This window comes from Bufo bufo, chromosome 4 (assembly GCF_905171765.1).
Source record: "Bufo bufo chromosome 4, aBufBuf1.1, whole genome shotgun sequence".
In the NCBI taxonomy this organism is placed as follows: Eukaryota; Metazoa; Chordata; class Amphibia; order Anura; family Bufonidae; genus Bufo; species Bufo bufo.
Window position 1 is genome coordinate 477,087,750 of NC_053392.1, and position 26,968 is coordinate 477,114,717.

A 26,968-nucleotide genomic window follows, 5' to 3' on the forward strand; every position below is an offset into this window, starting at 1 on the left:
TGTGTTTGACTTTTTAGAGTGGTATACATCTAAAATGCTCAGGAAAAAATGGCAGGTGAATTGATCATACGCATGTGCCTTGCATTTGGACAATACTCATAGTTCGCACTTCCTACTATTTTTTTTTTTTTTTTAAGATAAAAGAACTTAAAGAACATTACATGATCAAATCGAATGCAGAGGTTTCCGAGGCTCACCAAGCTCTGCAACCAATCCTGCAAAATATACGTGAACTGCAAAGAAAGGTAGATTATGTTTAATATAAGATTTGGATATCATAATTATATACATACTTTTTCACAGCAGAGATGTGGATTCTCTAAGCTTCAATCGGTTTGGCAGAGGCAAGACGGAGGTGTGAAATCTAAGTGCTTCCCCATAACCCCTGCAAAGGAGTATGGACATGCTCTGGTTACCATACTCTTGACCCATTATTCCATTTTAAAAGGCTTGACTCACTTCAGCTAATGGCTTTTATCATGTAGAGAAATTTAATACAAGGCAGTTACTAATGTATTGTGATTGTCCATATTGCGTCCTTTGCTGGCTTGATTCATTTTTCAATTTCATTATACACTACTTGTTTCCAGGGGTTATGACCACCATGCAATCCAGCAGTTGTGACCCATTGAGCCTCCACAAATGAATAGACTGGCAGGTTGGGAATGCGCACGTCTGCTCCTTTCATCTACATGTGATGACCTGTTGGAAATAGCCAAGCTTTGTACTCTTGGCAGACCAATAGAGATGAAGGGAGCCACAGTACACATTACCACATTCTTTTGCTCGGTAGGGGTCCGAGCCGATCTAATAGTTATCCTTTGGATAGGGTAATAACTTGAAATTACTGAAATACCCCTTTAAAGTAAGTTTATCGGCACTTTTGATCATGCTAAATTGTTCACCACACTAGATAGGGGCTGGGAAGAGCAGTACAAACATACTTTTTGTGGTGCTTTTCTCATCAGGAGTAGTGTGAATATGAAGTTTTATTCTGCCAGATTATGTTCCTGCAAATTCACTGGAGTTAGTTTTATTGCATTGTGCTGCTTTTCAACCCCTCCCTCTGCACTGAGTGTAATTGTTGGATGCTACAGCTGTCACTCAGAGCAGAGAGGAGGGGCTGTGAATCCTCTCAATGCAGACAGCCCGGTCTAAAAATGTGGGCGGGGAAGGGGTCGGGCCAGTAGGCTGTCTTATTCATCATTTTCTATGCCTGTTTTAGGTGTAGAAAATGGTCTAAATGTAAGCCAGCTAGGAAGCTGTCTTACATTTAGAACTGGCGCTGGATGCGCTAAAGTTATGGATAGGCCAGCGCCTCTTCTTAACTTCAGCGGCTCCTCTGCCAGTCTTAAACGCCGGTCTTAATAAATGACCCCCCATATTTTTACATCTCCTGATGAGAAAAGCTTCATAAAAGGTATGATTTACTGCTTTTCCCAACCTCTACCTAGTACTATGACCAGTGTATCATGGGCAAAACTGTTCATACTCTTCAAGTGTATAAATATTAGTTTCTATGGGCATAATTTTGTAAAATGACAAATACCTGCTTATCTGAGCAATTATGCACCATTTTCCTACCTCTCCTGTTTACATTTCTATCACCAAAGTCACATTATGGTGGCATAGATTAAGGCGGCACATACTAGTCAACACAGAAAATACACAAAAACTATTCCAGCGCTAAAAAAATCTTCCAAAAGCTCAGCTATGTCTTCTTTCTTCTCTTCACTGTGTCTGACTGTAAGACAGCTGGCTTCAGCAACAGCCTCTCTGCTGTGCCCTGGATGCAGTAGGACAAAAAGAAACACCTCTTCAATGGATCTCTAACGAATAGGGTACAGATGAGCAGGAGATTAACCTGTGTTCTCTACAGTACTTCTCAAAGACTTTTTGAGGATCATACAGAATATCCTGCAGACTGACTGCGTTAGGCTACTTTCACACGAGCGTTCGGGTGTTCGCTCGTGCGCTCCGTTTGAAGGGGCTCACGAGCGGCCCCGAACGCATCCGTCTGGCCCTAATGCATTCTCAGTGGAGGCGGATCCACTGAGAATGCATCCGCCTGCCAGCGCTCAGCCTCCGCTCCGCTCAGTGAGCGGACACCTGAACGCTGCTTGCAGCGTTCGGGTGTCCGCCTGGCCGTGCGGAGGCGAGCGGATCCGTCCAGACTTATAATGGAAGTCAATGGGGACGGATCCGCTTGAAGATGACACTATATGGCTCAATCTTCAAGCGGATCCGTTCCCCATTGACTTTTAATGTAAAGTCTGAACGGATCCGCTCAGGCTACTTTCTGACTTAGAAAATTTTCTAAGTAATAATGCAGACGGATCCGTTCTGAACGGATGCAAACGTCTGCATTATCGGAGCGGATCCGTCTGATGAAACATCAGACGGATCCGCTCCGAACGCTAGTGTGAAAGTAGCCTTAGAAGCAAGGTTCTCTCATCCGTCTCATTGGGGGACACAGGCTTTGACCATGGGTATAGCTGTTGCCGCTAGGAGGCAGACACTAAGCACACGAAGTGTAAGCTCCTCCCTCTTCAGCTATACCCTTCCTACAGGGACTAAGCTAAATTAGTTTTAGCTTAGTGTCTGTAGGAGGCAGACCTTCCTGCATTGCAGGTCTGCTAGTTTGCTAATTTTGTCTCTTGTACTTCTAGCGGGAAGCTTCAGGCAGTCTTTTAAACTACATGCACTTCCAACCAGGAGATGGGAGACCAGGGGTCACCCAAACCCCCTGCTCGTTCCCGGTCTCCAGAAGAAAAGCAGGACCAGAGGTTCCCGTAAAAACCTCTGTCTCCCGCCAGCAATAGCATCACCACGGCCGCCCCAGCAAAAGTCCCCTCTGTTTCCGGTGTAGCGTCCCTCACCAAGGGCTTCCTCCTGAGCGCCTCTTCCTGGTCGGCACGTCGGTTTTGGGGCAACCGGGGCAATTGTTAATTGAGGCCCCGGCTTTTGTGCAGCCTGCTCCTGCAGGGCCCCCCGCGACTTATTTTAACCTGGCTGCCGTCTGGGTTCGGCCGGGGATGACGACGTGTTGCAGCGAGCGCTGGGGGCGCGGCCAGAGATGATGGGTGGGTGCTGAGACCCGGCATTATTTTGGGGGTGGGGATTGTGTTCACCACACCAGCAGCAGAGCAGGGGAGAGTAGGCTCCGCCCACTTCCAGGATTTAAAGCACATGGTGGGACGGACTAGCTTGCTGCTTGGAGCGACACAGGCTGGGTGAGTGTTGTTTGTCCCTTCTTACAGGGCCTAACCTTTCCCTTTTTTCTCATTGGGGTGCCAGGGGTATCATTATGTCTGAAGCCAGGCCCGATGTCCAGAAGCAGGCGGTCCCTTTGGTGCGTCATTTTGCTTGTGCGTCTTGTCGCGCAAACTTTCCATCCCCTCAGTCCCTCTGCTTTGCGTGTGCTGCGCCGCCATCAAGTGGCTCGGCTCCGGACCCATTGCTTCCCGCTGCCCAAGCTACTGAAGAACCGGATTGGGTGCGTTCCCTGTCTAGTGTGGTGCAGGATGTCTCCAATACCAACAAAGCTATTGTGGATATATTGGGGCGTTTGTCGGCAAGGCAGTCCTCTGACCGGTCCAACTCTGGGGATCACGGGGCGCATGCCCATCACGGCCGTCCCACAAAACGGGCCAGAACATCCGCCCCCAAAAGGGTGTCTGTGTCTCCCATTTCTTCGGCCTCGCCTCCTCCTACTAGAGAATCTCACTCCGACATGTCCTCAGTTGAAGAGGCATGTTCCGAGGAGAGAGGGTCAAATGTGGATGTTGTCTCACCGGAGGGTCAGTCGTCCAAACTGTCCTCCATGGTGGACAATTTAATTACGGCAGTTATTGAGACGTTGCAGGTTGAGGATTCAGCTCTGTCATCTGCCATCGCGGGTGTTTCCTTTAGGAAGTCCCGTCATTCGCACAAGTGTTTCCCCAGCCACCAGGAGTTTGAATCCTCTTTCTCCAAGGAGTGGAATTTCCCTGATAGACATTCCATGTTGCCAAAACGCTTGAACGTCCTTTATCCTTTTCCGGAGGATTTGACTAAGAAATGGTCGGCTCCACCTATAGTGGACCCGCCAGCTTCCCGCTTGGCTAAACATACTACCTTGCCAATGGCGGATGGGGCTTCTTTTTCTGAAATCAAAGATAAGAAGCTGGAAGCGTTTGCAAAATCTGCCTTTGAAGCAGTGGGCACAGCGCTGCAGCCGGTGTTTGCCTCTACATGGGGGAGCAAGGCTATGGGAGAGTGGGCAAGTAATTTACATCAGGGTCTCGATTCGGGAGTCCCCTCGGGGGAACTTGCAGATGTGGCCCTGCAGCTCTCGCATGCCAGTGCATAGATTTGTGAAGCATCTTTGGACGCGGCCAGGTTTATGGCTCGCTCATCAGCCCTGTTGGCGGCTATTCGCCGTACCCTATGGCTCTCCTGCTGGGCGGCAGATAATGCTTCCAAGCGGACCCTGACGGCTCTCCCCTTTACCGTTGACAGACTTTTTGGTAAGCGCCTGAATTAGATCATTTCGGACGCTACAGGTGGTACGAGCACCCATTTACCACAGAACAGGCGGTCTAATAGGTCAAAAAAGCAGAAGCCTTTTTTTCGTCCCTTTCTGAGTTTTTCCAGCCCCAAGAAAGCGTCCGACAAGTCGGCTACGGATCGGAAGCGCAAACCTTTCTGCAAGCCGCGCCCTTTCTGGCGTTTACGTCAACAAGGCTCCAAGTCCTTTAACACTAAGAACTCCGCTGCATGACGGGCGGCTCCCGGCGCCCTCTGTTCGGGTGGGCGGGCGGCTTCATGTGTTTCGGCATGTTTGGCTGGCTCATGTCTCGGATGCGTGGGTGAGGTCATCGCAGAGGGCTACAAGCTGGATTTCAAGTCCTCCCTTCCATCCCGTTTTTTTTTTCGGTCATCTCCTCCGGCCTCTCCCGCAGCCGCAGAATCTTTTTTTCTGGCAATTCGCACGCTGCTGCAGCAAGGTGTGATTGTTCAGGTTCCTGTGCAAGACCATTCCATAACGTTCTGGACCTCAAGGCGCTCAAACGTTTCCTTTGCGTCCGGTCATTGCGTCTATGGAACCGGGGGAGTACCTGTCTTCGATAGACATCAAGGACGCTTATCTTCACGTGCCCATATGCATCAGTCATCAGAGGTTTCTCCGGTTCGCAGTGGGTCCATTTCATTACCAGTTTGTAGCCCTTCCATCCGGCCTGGCCACGGCTCCCAGGGTCTTTACGAAGGTTCTGTCGGCAGTCATGGCCCTGCTCCATGCCAGGGGGATCGTGGCGATCCCTTACTTAGACGACATCCTAGGGAAGGATCTGTCGTTCCGGGTGACGGCGGACAGCTTGAACGTTGTTCTAGACACCCTGGAGAGCTTTGGATGGATCCTGAACAGGCAAAAGTCTTGTCTTTATCCATCGCAGTTGTTGACTTATCTGGGCATGGTACTGGACACTTGTCAGTTCAAGGTGTTCTTGCCTCCGGAAAAACTATCCGCTCTCCGTCTTCAGATTCTCCCCTTGTTGCGGCCAGTTCCGGTTCGCATTGGTCGCTGCATGCCGGTTCTAGGGCACATGGTCTCTGCCTTCGAAGCAGTTCCCTATGCTCAATTCCATACCAGAACGCTTCAGCGAGCCATTCTATCCAGCTGGGATCGCTCCCCAGCCTCCTTCGATCGGCCAATGCGTCTCCTTGCCGCAGTGTGCCGGGCCCTCAGATGGTGGATGGTCTTTCCGATGTTGACGTCAGGTCGCTCGTTCCTCCCTCAAGGGTTGGGAGAGGAGTGTTGGAAAATCTCTCTGTTCAAGGGGTATGGTCACGCGAGGAGCGCTCCCTTCCAATCAATGTTCTGTAGTTGAGGGCGATTCGGCACTTTCTGCGACATTGGGCCAACCATCTCAGGGGTTGTCCAGTGTGGGTGCAGTCCGACAACTCCACAGCGGTGGCGTACATCAATCACCAGTGCTGCACCCTGAGCCCTGCACCAGTCATGGTGGAGACGGCGCTGATTCTCAGCTGGATGGAGAAACATGTTCCAGCACTGTCGGCAGTTCACATACCCGGCGTCGACAACTGGATCGCAGACTTCCTCAGCCGGGAGCGTCTCGATCCTGGCAAGTGGGCTCTTCACCCGCAGGGCTTTCGGACCATCTGCAAGAGGTGGGGTCAGCCGGATGTGGATCTCATGACCTCACTCTTCAACAACAAGGTCGAGGACTTTGTCGAGCGGGCCAGGGACATGCGACCTGCTGGTGATCCCGTGGAGTCAGTTCACGTTTCCTTACATGTTCCCGCCTCTTCCTCTCATTTTGCGTCTTCTCCGGAAGATTAGGTCCGAGGGACTGCCCATTATTCTCGTGGCCCCAGATTGGCCGCGCAGGGTGTGGCACACGTCCCTAGTCACTCTTCTCGCCGACGAACCTTGGCGTCTTTCTCTTCGGGAGGACCTGCTGTCGCAGGAGCCAATCTTCCACCCGAATTTAGGGTCGCTACATTTAACGGCATGGCTGTTGAAGCTGCCGTACTGAAAGCTCGTGGGTTTTCGGATGCGGCAGTCCAGATCATGATTCAGGCAAGAAAGTCATTGTCTTCCAGAATCAACCACCAGACCTGGAAGTCCTACGTTAGTTGGTGCGAGCGGCGACAGCTGTCTCCCGTTGGCTTTTCTTTGCCGCGACTTTTGGCTTTCCTGCAGTCGGGCATGGACCTGGGGCTGGCTCTCAGCTCTCTTAAAGGGCAAGTGTCGACTCTCCATTCTTTTTCAGCGAAATTTAGCTTCGCTTTCGGCGGTTCTGACTTTGCCCTTTCTGTCCTCCATTGGATCCTTGGGATCTTAATCTAGTGGTCAATGCTCTCCAATCTTCTCCGTTTGAGCCTTTGCAGCAGGTGTCGCTGCGCTTCCTGTCTTATAAGGTGGCTCTTTTGGTTGCAATTACTTCTATCCGTACAGTGTCAGAACTCGCGGCTCTGTCATGTCGGTTGCCCTTCCTGATTCTCTATCAGGATAAGGTGGTCCTTCGCGCTGTGCAGACCTTCCTGCTGAAGGTGGTGTCATCATTCCATCTAAATGAGGAGATTATTCTCCCTTCATTTTGTCCGGACCCATCTCATCCTCGAGAGCAGTCGCTCCATACCCTGGATCTAGTACGAGCCGTGCGGGTTTATCTGTCCCAGACGGCATCTTTCAAGCGGACGGATTCCCTGTTTGTGATTCCAGAGGGGCCGAGACGAGGGCTGGCAGCGTCAAAGACTTCCATTTCCCGATGGATTTGTTTGGCTATTGTCGAAGTGTACCGTGTTAAGGACCGGGTCCCGCCCTTCCGGGTGACTGCTCAATCAGCTCGGGCATTGGGGGCCTCTTGGGCGGTACATCAAGGGGCTTCTGTCCTTCAGGTGTGCAAGGCGGTGACCTGGTCGTCGTTGCATACTTTTTCCAAGTTTTACAGAGTGCACACCTTTGCATCTTCTGACGCTTCTTTTGGGGCGTAGAGTTTTGCAGACAGCAGTTCTCTGATTGGCAGGGGTTTTTAAAGGGAGTCTGTCACCAGCATTTCACTTTTTTAACCCTTCCCACAGCTCCATAGCATGCTTACAGTTAATAAAAACATTACCTCTGGCATCAATCCTGGACTTATAGAACCCTCAAAAACGATCTTTATAAGATATGCAAATGAGTAATCCGTTCAGGATGCATCAGGATGTCTTCAGTTCAGTCATTTTAACTGATCAGGCAAAAGAGAAAACCTTAACATGCTACGGTTTTATCTACGGCGAAAAAAACTGAACACTTGCCTGAGTGCCTGAATTTTTTTCCATAGGAATGTATTAGTATTCAAAATGCCGGACCCGTCCTTCCGGTGAATCCGTTTTACCTGATGACACCGGAAAAACGGATCCGGTATTGCAATGCATTTTTCTGACTGATCAGGCATTTTTCAGACTGATCAGGAACTGCCTGCCAGCATTAAACAATGAAAGTGTGAAAGTAACCTTACACTTTGTGTGCTTAGTGTCCGCCTCCTAGCGGCCACAGCTATACCCATGGTCAAAGCCTGTATCCCTCAATGAACGGAAGAGAAACAGATTTTACGGTAAGTACAAAAATCTAGTTATCTCCTCCTAAGGCTTGTTTCACATCTGCGTTAAAACATATCCGGAAGGCTGTTCCGGTCGGGAACAGCTTGCCAGATCCGTGAATATCGGGTCCGGCCCCGTTCACTAATGGGAACTGGTGGAGATTCGGCCGCAACCTGCCAAATATGCCGAGACGCGGCTGGACAAAAACCAGTGGTATTTGTTCAGCCGCTCCTTGGCTTATTTGCCGGGTTGCAGTCGGCTCTGCGCTGGTCCCCATTATAGGGAAAGTGGCTGGACGGATCCTTGGTAGCACTCGGTATTCATCGATCTGGCAGGCTATGAAACAAGCCTAATATCATCATTTGTTTCTAGGTTTAGTGTTCCTAAAGCAATGCAGAATCTCCATAATGGAATTTGCAGTTCCTGTTGAATTTCAAGGTTGACTTTGTTTTCTACAATTGCTACTACAATAAAACTAATGGATGAATTTAAAACTGTGTTATTTCACGCTTCATAGTCCTGTGATAATTGACAAAGCTTACCAATGCCGAAGAGTTGTCTTTATTTGCTTTTTACCCATTACCCTTTTATCTGGTTTCTCTGAGAATAAGGCCTCATGCACACGACAGTGTTTTTTCACTGTCAGTGATTTGGCTTCAGTGGTCCGTGTCCGATTTTGCTTCAGTTGTGTCTTCCTTTTTTTTTGTCTGACAGGGGAAAAAAAAGGAAGGTTAATGAAAAGTGTAATTTTATTGCACCAAAGTCTTGTAGAAAAAAACGGACACGGATGACATACCAGTTGTGCATCCGTTTTTTTTGATGAACCCATTGACTTGAATGGGTCCATCCTCCGTTTTCCACTGACAAGAATAGGACAGGTTATATTTTTTTGATGGACTGGAATCACGGATGCGGAGAAAAAACGGAGGACTATCAGTTTTTTTTCACAGCTCCATAGAAATGAATGGGACCTCCGCTAAACTGTGAAAAATGACAGAACGGACGCGTATGCACACAACGGTCGTGTGCATGAGGCCTAATCCTAATCCTTTAAAAAATTTGATAGCCTCAAATTCTTCAAGCCTGAACTTCTTGAGTTCTTTGCAGATTAATTTCTCCTCTCCCTGGTGGATAGATGTGATCCAGCGTGCAATCCAAAATGCAAATGACGAGGATCTTGTTCAGCGTGTGCAAAATGAAATCACTGTCAACTACAAACCCCAAGTGAACAAGTTGTCCATGGCAGATAAGTGAGTGATGGGGGGGTCTCGCGTCAAAATGTTCATTTTGCTTATAGTAAAAAATCATATTGGTGACAGGCACTTTTGTTCTCCTTCGCTGCCAGGACAGTTTTCACACTTTTTAAACAAAGAAACCTGAATTCTAAAAAAAAAAAATCTTATTATTCCCTTAGGCTACTTTCACACTAGCGTTCGGGGCTCCGCTTGTGAGCTCCGTTTGAAGGGTCTCACAAGCGGCCCCGAACGCATCCGTCCTGCCCTAATGCATTCTGAGTGGATGCGGATCCGCTCAGAATGAATCAGTCTGGCACCGTTTGGCCTCTGCTCCGCTCAGCAGGCTGACACCCGAACGCTGCTTGCATCGTTCGGGTGTCCGCCTGGCCGTGCGGAGGCAAACGGATCCGTCCAGACTTACAATGTAAGTCAATGGGGACGGATCCGTTTGAAGTTGACACAATATGGCTCAATTTTCAAACGGATCCGTCCCCCATTGACTTTCAATGTAAAGTCTGGACGGATCCGTCTGAACTACTTTCACACTTAGAATTATTTCTAAACTATAATGCAGACGGATCCGTTCTGAACGGATCCCAACATCTGCATTATAGGAGCGGATCCGTCTGTGCAGACACCAGACGGATCCTCTCTGAACGCAAGTGTGAAAGTAGCCTTAGACTGATATGTTTTCTGAAAGTAGACACCTGTGCCCTCACGCAGTTTTGCATCAAAGAGTAACCTTTTGTAAAAAAAAAAAAAAAGCAAAAAATACATGATTGTGGCTCAAAGTGTAACTCAGAGCCTGAGACATACAACACCTCACATAATGAAAGTGTAAGATGTGCTCAGTTCATACATGACACTTTTTATATTGTCTACATGCACATATCATTGCATATTCACCAGAACAGACCAGAAATCTTTGCAACATGGAGGTCATCCTTATTTTTTGTGGATCTGCGTTTTGCGGACCCCAAAATATATACGGTCGTGTGAATGCACCCTTTATACCAATAAACAATTGCAACTATTAGTCTACATATCATTTGATTAGATGTGTATCTGTTCATCTTCTTAGAGTACTTCAAACTAGCGTTTTTCTTTTCCGTCACAGGGGCTCTATACCGGAAAAGAACTGATCAGGTATATCCCCATGCATTCTGAATGGACAGTAATCCGTTCAGGATGCATCAGGATGTCTTCAGTTCAGTGAGTTTTGACTGATCAGGCAAAAGATAAAACCGTAGCATGCTACAGTTTTATTTCCGGCGAAAAAAACTGAAGACTTGCCGGAATGCCGGATCCAGCATTTTTCCCCATAGGAATGTATTAGTGCCGGATACGGCATTCAAAATACCGGAACTCCGGATCCTTCCTTCCGGTCTAAATGTGAAAAAAGATACAAGACGGATCTGTCTGTCCGCATGACAAGCGGAGAGACAGATCCGTTCTTGCAATGCATTTGTGAGACGGATCCGCATCCGGATGCGTTTCACAAATGCTTTCAGTCACATGCAGATCGGCGGATCCGGCGGGCAGTTCCGACGACGGAACTGCCCGCCGGATCACGCTGCTGCAAGTGTGAAAGTAGCCTTACCTGTATGATATAAATAAGAAAGAATCCCCCAAACGAGACAGTCATAGGAAACCTATCCCTATCCATACACACACATGTGCAGCAGCTCCCTTCTTGGCCACCTTTCTGCACCTCAGTGGAAATCAATAGAACAACTCATTCGCAGTAGCCCATGTGCTCTTCAATACAGTGATGCTGAGCTTGAGCAGTGCTCAGACACACTGTTAATTGTGTTAATTGACACCAGTGGTTTATTCATACTTTGAATTTTTCATACTTTGATTTTTTTTTAAAGCAATAGGCAGCCAAAAAGTAGCTTTTAGGATCCATTCACACGTCCGTAGTGTATTGCGGATCCGCAATACACCTGGCCGGCACCCCCATAGAACTGCCTATTCTTGTCCTCAATTGGGGACAAGAATACGACATGTTCTATTTTTTTTTTTTCCAGAGCCACGGACCAGAAGATCGGGGGCTCGCTACGAAAATGTCTGCATCCATTCCTGCCCCATAGAGAATGAATGGGATGCGGAACGGATGCGGACCCTTTCTACGGACGTGTGAATGGACCCTTATGGAGAAACAGGTAACCACAAGGATACCATACATGTATTTCAGTAGTGCCCTCTGTGCCGTGCAGCTTTGTGCAGGAGCCCTGCTTACCCTGTTTTGCTATAATGCTTTGTTTTGTAAAAGTAAATGAAAAAGATTTCTTGGTGACATCCAGTGAGTGAAAATATATTTTCTGCCTGTCAGAATTCTTTTTCGTGGATATGGTATATAAAAAGAAAGAAATTACTTTTTAGTGATATGGTAAAGATATGATAGGGACAGTGTAAAAAAGGAAACTTTTTTTTTTTGGTGTGTATGGGCTGTAGAAGTGTTTGGTGTGACTTATTTAATGCTGTGATCTGGCCAGTAAACATCTGGGTAATGGCAACAATATATGACCAAATTATGCACAGAGGGGTAATTAGTTGGGCAAAGTGCTTGTGTTCTCACTCCTTTCCTGGAAAAAGACACCTCCATATGTGAAAATCATAGAGCAAGTATTCTCCATGATTAATGGAGAAGATGGGGACAGAAAACATACACAGAAGTCCATATTACTCTCCCCTTGGGTCAGGTACAGTTACACAGGGAGAGAGGATCTTTTTTCTTTTCTCCTGCAGGCTGTCAGCATTTCCCCATTACCTCTCTTCCTCCTTGCTGGCTGAGATCACAGCTGGCTGAAGAAGGAGGGCTTGTTCTGACCTTTAATATCTAAGGCTGTGTAGCAGCTAGAGATGTGAGCTTGGCCTTGTTTGAAAACTGACAATCTAAGGCTTATAGACCAGGATCATAGTGTTAGCTGCCATGAAACTGGTGATATACTCTTTAGAAATAGTTTGAAGAGCGAAAGCAGCAAGTTTATGGAGCTCTCACGAAACTGGTCTTGTAAAGCTTTCAAACAAGACCCGTCTCACATCTCTAGCTGCTACATAGACCTAGATATTAAAGGTTAAAGCAGCCCTCCACCCATTAAGCCTGCTGCCCAAGTTCTGCTGCTTGTGCTAAACTGTTCGGTCCTTTTCTCAAAACCTGAGCAGATCTCAAGCAAAACTGTTAGGCCGAATGCACGCGGTCGTGTTCCGCGGCCGAGAGCGGTCCGTGGTATGCCGGGCTGGATTCCTGTTCAGAGCAGGAGTGCACGGCATCATTGGTTGCTATGAAGCCGTGCGCTTCATGCCGCCGCTGCTGTACAGTAATACACTCGTATAGATCATACGAGTGTATTACTGTAGTTCTACTCTCCAGAACTTCTATTCCAGCCGCAGCAAGAGTTTACATCTATTCTTTGCAGTGAAATGGTTAGATTATCCCCTAAAATGACTTATAAAAATTGTATTTTACTATACATAACAGAAACAGTAAGCAAATTTGTATTTTCATTCTGTATGAATTTCATTCTGTATGAAGACAACTTTATTGTCCTTCAATGATCTCTTTCTCATCTGGCCAGAAATCCATTCCACCCTTTCTTCAGACAATGAGATTTGTTGTTACTTACCTGTTTTACGCACCTTTAGGTTTCGGGACTGCAGAGGACTTCAGTACATTGTTACCTCTCAGATGGAGGAAGTCAGAAAGTGCCAGAAACAAGTCAGAGAGGCGGTGAAGAATCTTGAAGGTCCCCCGTCTAAAGAAGTTATCCAGACAGCATCAATATGCCACCTTAGGGTTGGTCGGCTGCCACTCCATATGTATGTATTGTATACATGCATCTTATTGCATTTCCATGTTGAAGCCTTTTACAATTAGTGTAACTTTGAATTACTTTGAATTTATAGAAATTTAGCTTTTCAACTATCCCTTTCCACTCCTAGCCCATTTTTACCCTTACTTGCATTCAGAAACACATTTGCTGATTATAGACTGACATAAATAGTAACTGACATACAACACCTGGAGGGGAAGATTTGACATCCTGAGAGTGAATGTACGCTATGAAGTGCAGGCTTTGAACACCATTATACAGTATGTATGTTATTCCACTTTGTATGTACAGGGCAAGGAAGGCAAAATGCATGATTAGCCATTCATTATTAGACTGCTTTTGTTTTTTTTTTATTATGTTTACCATTTATTCAAATAATTGATCATATCATGCCAATTATATTCAGTTTTAAAGGGCAAAAAATAAAAAGGAAAGAATGAAAGAAAGAAAAAAAAAATAGACCTTCCCCTTCCATCTCATTTTACCTCCTCCATCTCAACTTAATTTTTATTACCCATACTTAATATCTGAGGCCACCTACTCAAATAAGTTTTATCAGTTGAGCGTTCTTTAAGGGCATCTGTCAGCAGATCTGTACCTATAAAACTTGCTGACCTGTTGCATGTGCGCTTGGCAGCTGCAGGCATCTGTGTTGGTCCCATGTTCATATTCATGTTCAACCCCATAAAATATTTGCTGTTACCCTGTTGCCAAAATTCATATAGCAGTAAGGTATTCACTAACCTTCCTACTTCATTGATATCTTTTACAAATTTTCCAATCTCTTGAGATCAGTAAACAGGCCGAATAATGTAGAAATTCGTATAGCTAGTTCAGGGATTAGGTCAAAAGAATGCTTCACTATTTTGATATTAACTGGGATACCTCCTTCCATAGATCCTTACCCTGTCCCATTCCCACCACTTGTGTAGGAGTTTGCCTCTCTCTACACAGTCTAATCCCTGTGGGTATTATTGCCATCTAAACTGAATCTTCATGAGGTTCTTTTGGTTACCACTGTCTCTACCCCTAATTCATTCTAAATGATAGACTGAGCCCCTTTTGTACTTTGCTAATTAATTATAATCCTAGCGAATTGTGATGTATTCTGCTGCCCTATCCAACTGCACATATGGAGTCTATCAGCTCACCTCAGTTGGGTGCACGGAATCCCGGCCACTTCCGACATAGAAAGCAATCCAGCACTCCAGTGAAATAGAATAAAATGTGCCAGTGCAGAAACGGCACACCAGGCTGACGCGTTTCCGACCCCTCTGGGTCCTTAGTCCCAGATGACTTCTGTGCTGTTTCTGCCCTTGGATATGAAGTATGGAGTAAACGTTATATTTTATTTTATTAGAGTGCTGGACTTAATTGTATGTATTGGAAAAACATAACCTCATTTACGTTGAAATTGATGTTTTAGCTTTTTAAAGGAACATATCCTATAATTACTATATAACTGACTTACTGTAACCATTCCACCCCTGCCACATGCCAATGTATAGTATTCAAATTCTGAATACATCTAGCTATTACTGCTAAGCGGCACTGAACTGAATGAAAGAAAAAACACTGATTTTTCTTAACCGTCTTCACCCTTGAGAGTGTGTAACATATAACTCTCCTCCTGCTTAGCTGTATTAGTGTAACACATAGAATCTCTCAATGACCTTAGTCCACAGCACTCCTGCTCTATCTCAGCCCATCTACATCGTAGTGGGAACGTCCACCATCATATATGTTTTCAAACTACTACTACTTCTGGATATACTATACAAGTAGATCAGTGCCATTGTTAAGCTAAGATCACCTGCTGTAAATGTATGATCCTGATTTGAACCCGTGCCATTGTAAATGAACGGTTTATAACCACTTCTGTCTTTTTTCTTCCAGCCTACATAGTGCTCAGTGAGCTGCTGGGTCTTAGCATTCTCAAACTAGTTATTTCAGTTACTGATATCACCACAGGGTGCTGTTTTCATCTGTGTTAATGTGGAATATATATATATATATATATATATATATATAATTAGGCCTGCACGATATATCGCCAAAGCAGTCGTATCACGATAATCGACGATGGCGATTTGGCCGACCCAAAAATGCTGCGATTACCTACAATGATACACGGCCGCCGCACAGCACGGTCGGCGGGTGTATCAACAGATGGAGGAGGGGCTGGGGGCCAGCATCTGGATTAGGAATGACAGATGGGACCGGTGCAGTCCCTGTATTCTAATGCACCGGCCCCGCTCACTGTTGTATAATCTTATCTAACCTGTAGGCATTGTTAAAATTTAATAATCATGTGTAATCCAGCTGTATTACTTACAACAAGTTCCGTAGCAGAGAGGAGGGAGGAGGCAGGCCAGGAGGGTGGGCGGGCAGCGCGTCACTTACTACGTCATGCACCTGCGCCGCCCACTTTATGAATGAAGCAGGCGGCGCGGGCGCGTGACGTAGTGAGTGACGCGCCGGCCTCCCTCCTCTCTGCTACGGAATTTAGTTGTAAGTAATACAGCCGGATTACACATGATTATTATATTTTAACAATGCCTACAGGTTAGATAAGATTATACAACAGTGAGCGGGGCCAGTGCATTAGAATACAGGGACTGCACCAGTCCCCGCTGTCATTCCTAATCCAGATGCCGGCCCCCAGCCTTTGTATTGGGGGTCATTTACACTGCAGGGACACTGTTATGGGGAGGATCTGTGGATGGCACATAGCATAAGATGCTATATATGTGTCATCCACAGATCCCCCCCCATAGCAGTGTCATCCACAGATGCCCCCATCACAGTGCCATCCAGAGATCCCCATAACAGTGCCCAGTGCCATCCACATATCCCCTACATAGCAGTGCCATCCACAGATCCTCTCCATAGCAGTGCCATCCACAGATCCTCTCCATAACCGTGCCATCCACAGATCCCCTCCATAACAGTGCCATCCACAGATCCCCTCCATAACAGTGCCATCCACAGATCCCCTCCATAGTGTCATCCACAAATCCCCCATAACAGTGCCATCCACAGATCCCCTCCATAACAGTGCCATCCACAGATCCCCTCCATAGTGTCATCCACAAATCCCCCATAACAGTGCCATCCACAGATCCCCTCCATAACAGTGCCATCCACAGATCCCCCATAAAAGTGCCATGCACAGATCCCCTCCATAACCATTGTCTATTGGCTGTTGTGGCAGTTAGCCTGGATATTCATCAGGCTGCATATAGCAACCAATCACAGCTCAACTTCTATTTTGCTACAGGTCATTCATATGAGCTCTGATTGGTTGCTATAGGCAATGAAGGACATTCTTAGTATAAGACAGCTTATGTGTCAGTTAATATGATTTTGATTGCGACGCTTAGCCAACGTTGTTGTAGAGCAGGCATCCTCAAACTGCGGCCCTCCAGCTGTTGCAAAACTACAACTCCCAGCATGCCCGAACAGCCTACAGGTATCAGCCTACAGCAGGGCATTGTGGGAGTTGTAGTTTTACAACAGCTGGAGGGCCGCAGTTTGAGGATGCCTGCTGTAGAGGCTGATGTAACTCAAATGACATTAAGGCCCCTTTCACACGAGCGAGTTTTCCGCCCGGGCGCAATGCTCGTTTCAATGGATCTTTGTACATGAGCGTTGTTTTTCACGCATCACTTGTGCTTTGCGTGAAAATCGCAGCATGTTGTATATTCTGCGTTTTTCACACAGCCCTGGCCCCATAGAAGTGAATGGGGCTGCGTGAAAAAGCGTTTTTCACTGATGGTTGCTAAGAGATGTTGTTTGTAAACCTTCAGTTTTTTTTATCATGCTCGTGAAAAACGCATGAAAGCGCATTTCACCCACGCGAATAAAACTGAACCACTCGCAGACAAAACTGTCTGAACCGAAATGGTGCGAGTTTTCCTGAATGCACCCTGAACGCATCCAGACCTAATCTGTCCCGCTTGTGTGCAAGAGGCCTAAGTGTATACTAATTCTGTGGGGTTTTATATACTGTCAATTAAAGACAATAATTCTTTGTTAGAGGGGCGGGTGGGGTGTTGTGGAGGTCACTGTTAAAGGAGTGGGCTGCTGTTAAGGTCAAAGTTAAGGGGGTGGGCTGCTGTGGAGGTCGCATTTTAAGGAGGCGGGGCACTGTGGGGGGGTTAGTGTTGAGTGGGGGGCTGTTAAGGTCACTGTTAAGGGGGTGGCGTGCTGTAGAGGTCACTGTTAAAGGGGCGGTGTGAGGGGGGTCACTGTTGAGGTTGTAGGCCGCTGTGGAGGTCACAGTTAAGAGGGCGGGTGCTGTGAAGGTCACTGTTAAGGGGCAGGGTGCTGTAGAGGTCACTGTTATGGGGGATACTGTTGATACAGATATAAGCCGTAAATATAAAGAAACCACACTGAAAGCATATTATTTTTGAAGATTTTAGGGGAGATTTATCATGACCAGTGCTTGTACACCGGTCCTGATATACCCTGCCAGAGAACGCATTTTATTCTGGACTAGGCGCACACATCATCATAAATTAAGCACATCCTCTGTGCACCTCAGTTGAAGTCTACATCAGTTTGTAGCTGGCATACATTTCGGTCATCATTTACGCCAGGAAATTGGCGTAAATGATGATAAATGTACCGGGGCCAGTGACCCTACCCACCCCCGTTTGAGACAGTTGCAAGGGTGGCATGGAAACTCCCCCGTTGCCTAGATGTAGATACAAGGGTGGTTAAACAGTCCCAAATGCAGGGTTTGCCACTTTTTTAGGCTGGAAAGAGTGTAGGGGAATGATAATACCTAGCAAACTGAAAGAAATAAAAAATAAAGGAATAGACTATAGATTTAACAAAACATGGTATTTAAAATCACAAACAGAAGTCCAAGAAGGATTTTGGTACCCCTAAAAAAGGTACTGAAATTGGAGATGTTAAACCATCACAGGTGAGATATCACTGAAAAGTGTCTGGCCATTTCGAACCGGGCCACTCTAGTTGTTAAACGGTTAATTTGTGCCATTGTTGGTGACTACTTCCAGACTACCTGTCCTGTGTCTGTTGGGTGCTCTACTTCTCACAGCGGGCCTCTGATGTTTCCTCTCTTCACAGCTGCGTCTTTTGTAAAGCTGATGAATTATTCACGGATTATGAGTCAAAACTCTTCTCTCATACGTAAGTAGCCACCTCTCTGCAATGGTTATTGTTGAGTAGCTTAGTAAATGAGTTTAGTTGTTTATAGCTGTGATATTCTTTTATCGTTTTGTTGTGATGCAGCTGCAAGTCCATGATTCATATGGTAATAATGCTGCATTTTTTTACCAACTCAAAGGAAGCTGGTAAAGGCTTTCCCTTGCACTCTACAAGCTTCCCCACTTAATGCCGCAGGTACGTTTTGGCACTTTTAAAGGGGTTTTCTCAGAGAACTATTTTATCACCTGTCCCCAGCGGTCAGACCCTCCGCAGTCCCGAGAACAAGGAGCTCCAGAGTCCTCTCTCTGAATGGAGCGGTAGTTTTCACGTTGGTCCACTGCTCCATTCCCTTCTGTTGAGTTGACCTTGTGCTAAGTCAGCCCCTAGAAGTGAGGGGCTAGAGCAGTGGACCAAAATGGACACTATTCAGAGAGGAGACTTGGGAACCCCTCGTTCTAAGGATTGTGGGGTGTATCAATGATCCATTATTTATCACCATTGCATTGAAAAGAGAGCCATATTTCTCAAGTACCCTGACACTATTTCTGACACTGATTTTCCAAACCAGAATAGTATAAGTGGTGCAGAGTCCGGTTATGTAATTTTTGCTTTATATTCACTTGCATTCTCACAATACGCTCCCACAAACCAGCAGTAAAATGCATTGAGACCATATCTTTCATGTGCCTACCTGGAGGGGAATAATTGGTATTTTATATACAGTATATTACATACTCTTGGGAAGTAAGTTAAAGGGGTTGTCTGGACTAAAATACCGCTAGTTGAGACAATTTTTTTTTAAGTGTATTGTTTTTATACAGACACCCCAATGGATTTTAGGTGGCCTCTGAGCTCTGGTGCTTTTCTTTTTTATTTCTATGACTGCTTTGGTACGCTATTGACCACCACAGCCCTTTATTCTGGAAAGCATTAGGAGACCCACTCCATAGAGCTCACGTATGTTGTCTTCTCACATGTTTTCCGTAGCAAAAAATATACATCTTCTGGATCTTAACCCCTTCGCTACCAGCGCCATACATGTACTGTGGTGGTAGGGTCTTTAAACATGGTGCCCGCTCGAGCGTGCAGCGAGCACCATAGCCGGCAGGTCTCTGCGGTTTGAAATAGCAGAGGCCCACAGTTAATGTCTGCGACTGGCAATAACGCTGATTGCTGTCATTATAACCTTCAGATGTCGTGTTCAAGTGTGATCACGGCATCTAAATACATGATACATAAAAACCTGGAAGCGCGTGCTTCTGGGTTTGGACCGGCATCCCCGTGCAGCGATTGGGGATGCTGGTCATTAATTCTAATAAGCTGAGTCTATCTGAAGAGAGGGTATTAGAGCTGCAGTTCCTATGTTGGCCAACATAGGAGATCAGCAATATAGGAGATCAGCAATTAGTGATTTTACTATACATCTATGAAAGTATAGTAACAATCTTTAAAAAAAAAAAAAAATTGTGGACATTGTAGCCTCCTAGAGGGGCTACAAAAATAATAAAAACAAAAATAAATATATAAATAATAAAAAATATAAACTTCATGGGCATCACCTTGTCTGAAAACACCCATACTATTAAAATCGAATTTTTTTTTTCCAATGTGGCGAATGCATAATGGAAAAAAGTATCAAAATGGCTGATTCGCCATTTTTTAATTGCTTCTCTTACACCAAAAAATGTAATAACATGGTCAAAAAGGCACACTCTCCAGAATGGTATCAATAAAAACTAGATTTTTGTACTTACCGTAAAATCAGTTTCTCTTCCATTCATTGGGGGACACAGGCTTGACCATGGGTATAGCTGTTGCAGCTAGGAGGTGGACACTAAGTACAAAAAGTGTAAGCTCCTCCCCTTCAGCTATATCCTTCTTACAGGGACTAAGCTAAATCAGTTAGAGCAAAAGCAGTAGGAGAAGCAAGACAAAATACCACACTGTACAAACCCAGACGCACACAGGCCCGAAAAGGCCCCTACACAAAAGACTGGGTGGGAGCCAATGAACAGAATAGAAACAGATTTTACGGTAAGTACAAAAATCTAGTTTTCTCATCCGTATCATTGGGGGGACAGAGGCTTGACCATGGGATGTTACAGAGCAGTCCCCAAGGGTGGGCATAACAAGCACCCCTCCCATCAATCAGAGAACCCCCTTCTGCAAAACTCTATGCACCAGAGAAGCGTCAGAAGACATAAAGTTGTGCACTCTGTAAAACTTGGAAAAAGTGTGCAAAGACGACCAGGTAGCCGCCTTGCATACCTGAAGGGCCGAAGCCCTGTGAGGCACCGCCCAAGAGGCTCCGACTGCCCTAGCCGAATGAGCAGTCAACCGGAAGGGTGGGGCCCGGTCCTTAATGCGGTACGTTTCCACAATGGCCAAACAAATCCATCGGGAAATGGATGCCAGCCCTTGTCTCGGCCCCTCTGGAATCACGAACAGGGAATCCGTCTGCCGGAAGGATGACGTCTGGGACAGATAAACTTGAACGGCTCGTACCAAAACTAGATTGTGGAGAGACTGCTCCCGAGGATGAGACGGATTCGGACTAAATGAAGGGTGAATAATCTTATTTAGATTGAATTCCGACACCACCTTCGGCAGGAAGGACTGAACAGCGCGAAGGACCACCGTATCCTGATGGAGGATCAGAAAAGGCGACCGACAAGAAAGAGCTGCGAGTTCCGACACCCTACGGATTGAAGTGATTGCCACCAAAAACGCCTCCTTGTAAGACACGAAGCGAAGCTACACCTGCTGCAAAGGTTCAATCGGAGAAGACTGATTTAGCTTAGTCCCTGTAGGAAGGGTATAGCTGAAGAGGAGGAGCTTACACTTTTTGCGCTTAGTTTCCGCCTCCTAGCAGCAACAGCTGTACCCATGGTCATGCCTGTGTCCCCCAATGAGACAGATGAGAAAACTACAGATCATCCCAGAGTAAGAAGTGGTCACTTCTCACTTCAAATAATTTCTGCTACACCAGCAACAAGCATTGTAGAAGTACAGTAATACTCCATTTTCCAAATCTGTACCCAGGAGCTAGTTGGAAAATAATTCCAAACGCACTGTTTTGAGTGTCTCCTGAATAGCTTAATTAAATCTCCAACTTTTATGGTATATCCTACCCAAGCAACAGCGCTCAGCAATTCTGGGAACTCCCATAGAATAGAGAGAGCTACTCATGCGTGGCCACCTCTCCATATGTTGTAGCCAGCAAATGGGGCCCCATTTTCCAAATAGATGCAGGTACCAGAGGTGGAACCCGGATCTATTAGACTTTTGTGGCATATCCTTGGACCATAAAAGTCAGAGATCAGAATATGATGTAAATGAATATCAAATTAAATCTCATATTAGAAAGTGTCAGATGCTTTTATTGCCATCCATCTATTTAAACTTTCAGGGTGAAAGGTCAGACTGCTATATTTGAAGAAATGATTGAAGAAGAAAATGGATTGGTAGATGATCGTTTGCCTAAAACTAGCCGAGGCCTATGGGCAGCCAGTGAGTTGGAACGCTCTTTGAAAGCAATACTGTCATTTGCCAGAACTCACCGACTGGACCCCTGGCTTACTGATGAAGGTGCATGCTTCATGGAGCTGTTTGAGGCGTGGAAAAAAGAATATAAGGTGAGCTTCTCCAATATTATTAGCTGATTGATTAAAAATAGTTTATGACTTGAAAAAGAGGCAAACCTGTGCCCCTAACCACATACATGTATGTCATTATGCTTTAGGGTTGGTATGGAGTGAGCTTCTGCACCGAGCCTGCCCAGCAGGTACTGGCTGTAAAAGCAAGCACCCATCCACAGTAATCAAGATCGGCGGTGAGGCCGGATCCGGTCATTTAACCTTTCACATGCCACAGTCAATAGTGATTGCAGCATCTCTGGGGTTAGGCAGGGGTTTCCACTGCCTTCTGATTGGAATCCCTGCAGAAAAATCGTGGGGCTCCAATTGGTTACCATGACAGCCTAGGGCCTTCTGAAGGTTCCCAGGCCTATCATGGTTAACTGCCTGTAAAGCCCATGCGTGAGGCACAGCATGCAGTGTTTAAAAATCCTATAGACTGCAACAGTATTGTATTGCAGTGTATGGGACAAGCAATTAGAAGATTGCAGGTTCCAGTCCCTTAAGGGGACTAAACGTTACTGTGGAGAAAGTAAAGAAATCACCCCGCTTTCCCAATTTTACATGTAAAAATAAACATAACAGGATGCTGTAACAAAAAAAATAAAAAATAAATCCAGGATTCGCCATTTTTTCATTCACCTTATTGCCCCCCAAAAATTAAAAGTCAGCAAACTGTACATACCTTTAAAAAAAAAAGGTACCAATAAAAACTAAAGTTCTCTCCCCAAACAAACAATCCCTCATACAGGTCTGTAGGCGGAAATATGAAAAAGTTATGGCTGTCAAAAAATGGCAATGCAAAGAAATTATTTTTTTCAAAATGTTTTTTTTTAAGTAGTAAAACAAAATAAAAAGCTATACAACTTTGGTATCGCCATAATCATATTGACTGCAGAATAAGAATAACATCATTTTTAGCACACAGTGAACGCGGTATATCAAAACCTTGGCGGAATAGTGGATTTTATTCAATTTCACCCCACAAATATTTTTTTTCCCGTTTTCCTGTACAAGATATGGTCAATTAAATGGTGCCAATAAAAAAAAAAAAAAATTGCCAAAAAGTAAGCCCTCATATGGCCATGTGAATGGAAAATTTAAAAAGTTATGGCTCTTAAAAAGTGGGAAGGTAAAAAGGAAAATGGTCCAGGTCCTTAAGGGGTTAATGTTGCTCACTATTAAAAATACAGGTGATGTGTTGGTAGATTTTCATAAGCTTGTTTAAGCACCTAAAATTCACATTAAAGCTGAAAGTTATAGCTCTCATGTAGTGCAGAGAAGATTAAAGTTTGGGCAAAGCCTTTCTCAGAAACTTTGCCCAGGTTTTCCGTTTCTTTATTTCGGTTACTTTTGCCTGCTATGAGGGTCTGAAGGGAGAAGATGCTGCTGAGGCTAAGCAGTTCTCCATGTAATCAGAGCACTTCCCAAAATATTCTCAGGCAAAACCCTAATGTCCTTTTCCCCCTGCACGTAGGTCAGAATAATTAAGAGGAGGTTTAATGTCATTCTTGTTTTACGTAGTTACTTAATATTATTTGAGTGCATTATCCCCTATCCACTGATCTCCAGTATAGGAGTCCTGTTACCTACCTTCCCACCCAACTGCAATGCAACCACTTGTCGCTCCATTCACGGTCTATGGCGCCCATGAAGATCGACAAGTACAGCTTTGTTTGTCAATGCCATGGACAGTAAATGAAACGGCTACATGCTTGCTCGACCAACGCTCCGTTGGCCACAGTATATTGCAGCTGGAGGAAACATGGTACATGGAAGGACCATTCTGGCAATTGGTTGTGAGTCCCAGAGATCAAACCCCCTGATTCTTCTCCACATAGCACTAGCTGTACACACCCTTGTTCTTAAACTGTGAAGTAACCCATAACTGCTGGTTAAAAAATATAAACCTATTAACATAATTTACAGTAAAGAGAGTCACTTATTGGCTTAAACCAACTTTTTTTTCTGAAATGGTAACTTTAGTTGCTTCATGAATACTGGATGGTCCTACGTAACCACGTGTCGGCTATTGACGAGCTTTCAATGGCAACCCAGCGCCTCAGAGTCCGGCTTCCTGATGAACCCAAGCCTAACCCTCCTGTTCCTCACATCATTGAACCGCATGAGGTTAGTGCATACGTGCAGTGCAATGGCTTCTAAGAGCAGGTACAGAAGTGTAACACTCATCATCGTTACTAGAAGGTCTATCATTTCTCTTCGATGCCTAGAGGTATTATCAATTTGTCTCTGCAGGTTGAGCAGAATCGTGTGAAGCTGCTTAATGACAAAGCCGTTGCCAAGTCACAGTTACAGAAGAAACTGGGCCAGCTTCTTTACCTTACAAATTTAGAAAAGGTAATTACGACTAGCAAATTCAGTCAAGAATAATGTATAAGTGTGAAAAACAATGTCATTAGTGACCTTTATCTGTAGTACTAAGGACGTGGATTTTCATTACTCCAGTAGTGAGCGCTCATGGTCTTGGAAACATATTTGTGACTTGTTAAAGGGGTATTCCAGTAATTACAAGTATCCCCAGAACTGGAGTCCTGTGTCCCTCCATTTCACCCAACTGCAAGGTTGACTGGAGCAGCGGCCAAGCATTTGCACTGTCACTCTATTCATGGTCTATGGCGCTAATGAAGATCAGCGAGTACAGCTGTCCTTGTCAGTGCCCTAGGCCATGAAAGAAACAGCTTGACGTTTTTACTCGACTGCCACTTAATTTACCTCCTACTGGCCACGGTCTTGCATGTAGGGGAACAGAAGACACTTAACCACCATTCTGGCCATTAATCAAGGTCCCAGAGACCAGACTCTAACGATCTAGCAGTTAGCCCCTACCACTGAATGCAGAATGACTTGTACTTGCCCCTTTACGTTTATCTCATTAGTGTTGAATGTCTTGGTTTCTCCATGCAGCCCAGATTTATACTGTTTTCCAAAAATAGTGTGGCCTAACAAAATTTACTGCTGTAAACGCATATATCCTTGGCAGTGTGCGCCAATGAACTGTACAAAGGGTCAGCGTCACTCTAGATGACTCATTTATTTCTAGTGGAGCAGAGCCAAGACACTTTGTTATGACCTTCTGGTGGGGAGAACAAAAACAACCTGACGTATTTGTTCCTATTCTAGTCTCAGAATCAATCCAGCGGAGGAGTAAATCCAGAGCCTTGTCCAATATGTGCAAGAAATCTGGGGAAGCAGGTAATTTCTGGCATGGTTTTACTATTAAAGTAAAAGTCCTCTTTCTTCTTATGATTATTGTTTGCCTTCTTTAATTTGTGTTGCATCAGAATTGGAACTGTTGGTTAATCAAAATATGTCAAGCACAATAAGCAAGCGTTTGAACTGGTGCTAACATTTGGTTACCTGTGCCTGTGTATTAAAGGGAGTCAGTGACCAGGAGATTCACTGATAATCCAGAACCATATCTTGTAAGGCTAGCTCAGCTGAATGTACCGAAACATTTCACTTAGCGGTCAGCTGCCTCATACTGGAAGAAAAGTACTTTGGATCCATTTGCCAATAAGGCTACTTTCACACCTGCGTTAGGTGCGGATCCGTCTGGTATCTGCACAGACGGATCCGCACCTATAATGCAAACGCTTAGATCCGTTCAGAACGGATCCGTTTGCAGTACCATGAACAAAAAAAAACAAAAACATTTATGCAAACGGATCCGTTTTGACTTTACATTGAAAGTCAATGGGGGAAGGATCCGTTTGAAAATTGAGCCATATTGTGTCAACTTCAAACGGATCCGTCCCCATTGACTTACATTGTAAGTCTGGACGGATCCGTTTGCCTCCGCACGGCCAGGCGGACACCCGAACGCTGCAAGCTGCGTTCAGGGGTCCGCCTGCTGAGCGGAGGACAAACGGTGCCAAACTGATGCATTCTGAGCGGATCCGCATTCACTCAGAATGCATTAGGGCTGGATGGATCCGTTCGGGGCCGCTTGTGAGAGCCTTCAAACGGAACTCACAAGCGGAGCCCCGAACGCTAGTGTGAAAGTAGCCTAAGCAGTTAAGTGCACTGAGGGTGGGCACTGGCCACTCTGTGCACTCTTGCTCCCCTGTTTCCTCTGCCAGTCCGTCCCCCTCCTCCTTGATTGACAAGATGACTATGGGACTACAGGAACCTGGCCTTGTCAATCAAGAAGGAGAGAGAGAGAAGCTGGCGAATCTGATTATAAAGAAAAGGAGAGGCAGCACATCAGCACACATATTCTGCTGATGGTCTTAAAGGGCAACGCTACTTTTTTGTAAGATTTGTTTCTGGGATTCACAAAAATATGATCCAAAGCTGGGCATACATTTAAAGGGGTCTTCCCATATAAACAGTTGTGGCATATCGCTGCGATGTGACAGAAATGTCATCTAGATGCGGGTCCAACCTCCGGGACCTGTTTCTATCTGGAGAATTGAGCCTTGAAAGTGAAGCGAGAGCAGCCGTGCATGCGTGGCCACCCTCCATTCACTGCCGTGGGAGTTCTGAAAATAGCCAAGCACAGCCACCTCTCTATTCACTGCTAGGGAATTGCCGGGAATAGCAGGCAAGGTGGCTGCGCCTGTGTGGCTTGCTCTCCAATTTCAGCTATGGGACCTCTGAAAATAGCAGAGCACCCTTGCTCTGTTATTTTCGGAAGTCTCCTAGTAGTGAATGGAGAACTTGCCATGCATGACCGGTGTGCTCTCCTTCGCTTCGTAGGCCTTGTCCTTGAGATTAGGTAGTAAGTCCCAGAGGTGGAATCTACGCCACCATCCATGCCCCTTTTAGTAAACTTGCTGCGGATGCAGCATCGACGAATACAACCCTCCTTCGGTTATATTTTGGGGGAACAGCAGCACCTTGGGTACCATCTTGGGTTCAGGATATGCTATAATTGTATGATAGATGCAGGTCCCACCTCTTGGACCCGCACTTGTCTTCAGGACCGCGCCTGGTGATATGACCACTGTGAATGGATTGATAGCCACACTAC

At 45.7% G+C, this 26,968-nt stretch overlaps 1 protein-coding gene across 1 annotated transcript in view; it reads left to right on the forward strand.

Annotated features, from left to right (window-relative positions):
• SHPRH (SNF2 histone linker PHD RING helicase) overlaps positions 1 to 26,968 on the forward strand; it is a 126,160-nt gene that overhangs the window by 86,310 nt on the left and 12,882 nt on the right. Inside the window, exons 17-24 of the mRNA XM_040429507.1 lie at positions 138 to 245; positions 9,196 to 9,338; positions 12,972 to 13,145; positions 18,260 to 18,322; positions 21,750 to 21,975; positions 23,962 to 24,105; positions 24,232 to 24,333; positions 25,117 to 25,188. Coding sequence (XP_040285441.1) covers positions 138 to 245; positions 9,196 to 9,338; positions 12,972 to 13,145; positions 18,260 to 18,322; positions 21,750 to 21,975; positions 23,962 to 24,105; positions 24,232 to 24,333; positions 25,117 to 25,188 — 1,032 coding nt within the window. The remainder of the gene's footprint in view (positions 1 to 137; positions 246 to 9,195; positions 9,339 to 12,971; positions 13,146 to 18,259; positions 18,323 to 21,749; positions 21,976 to 23,961; positions 24,106 to 24,231; positions 24,334 to 25,116; positions 25,189 to 26,968) is intronic.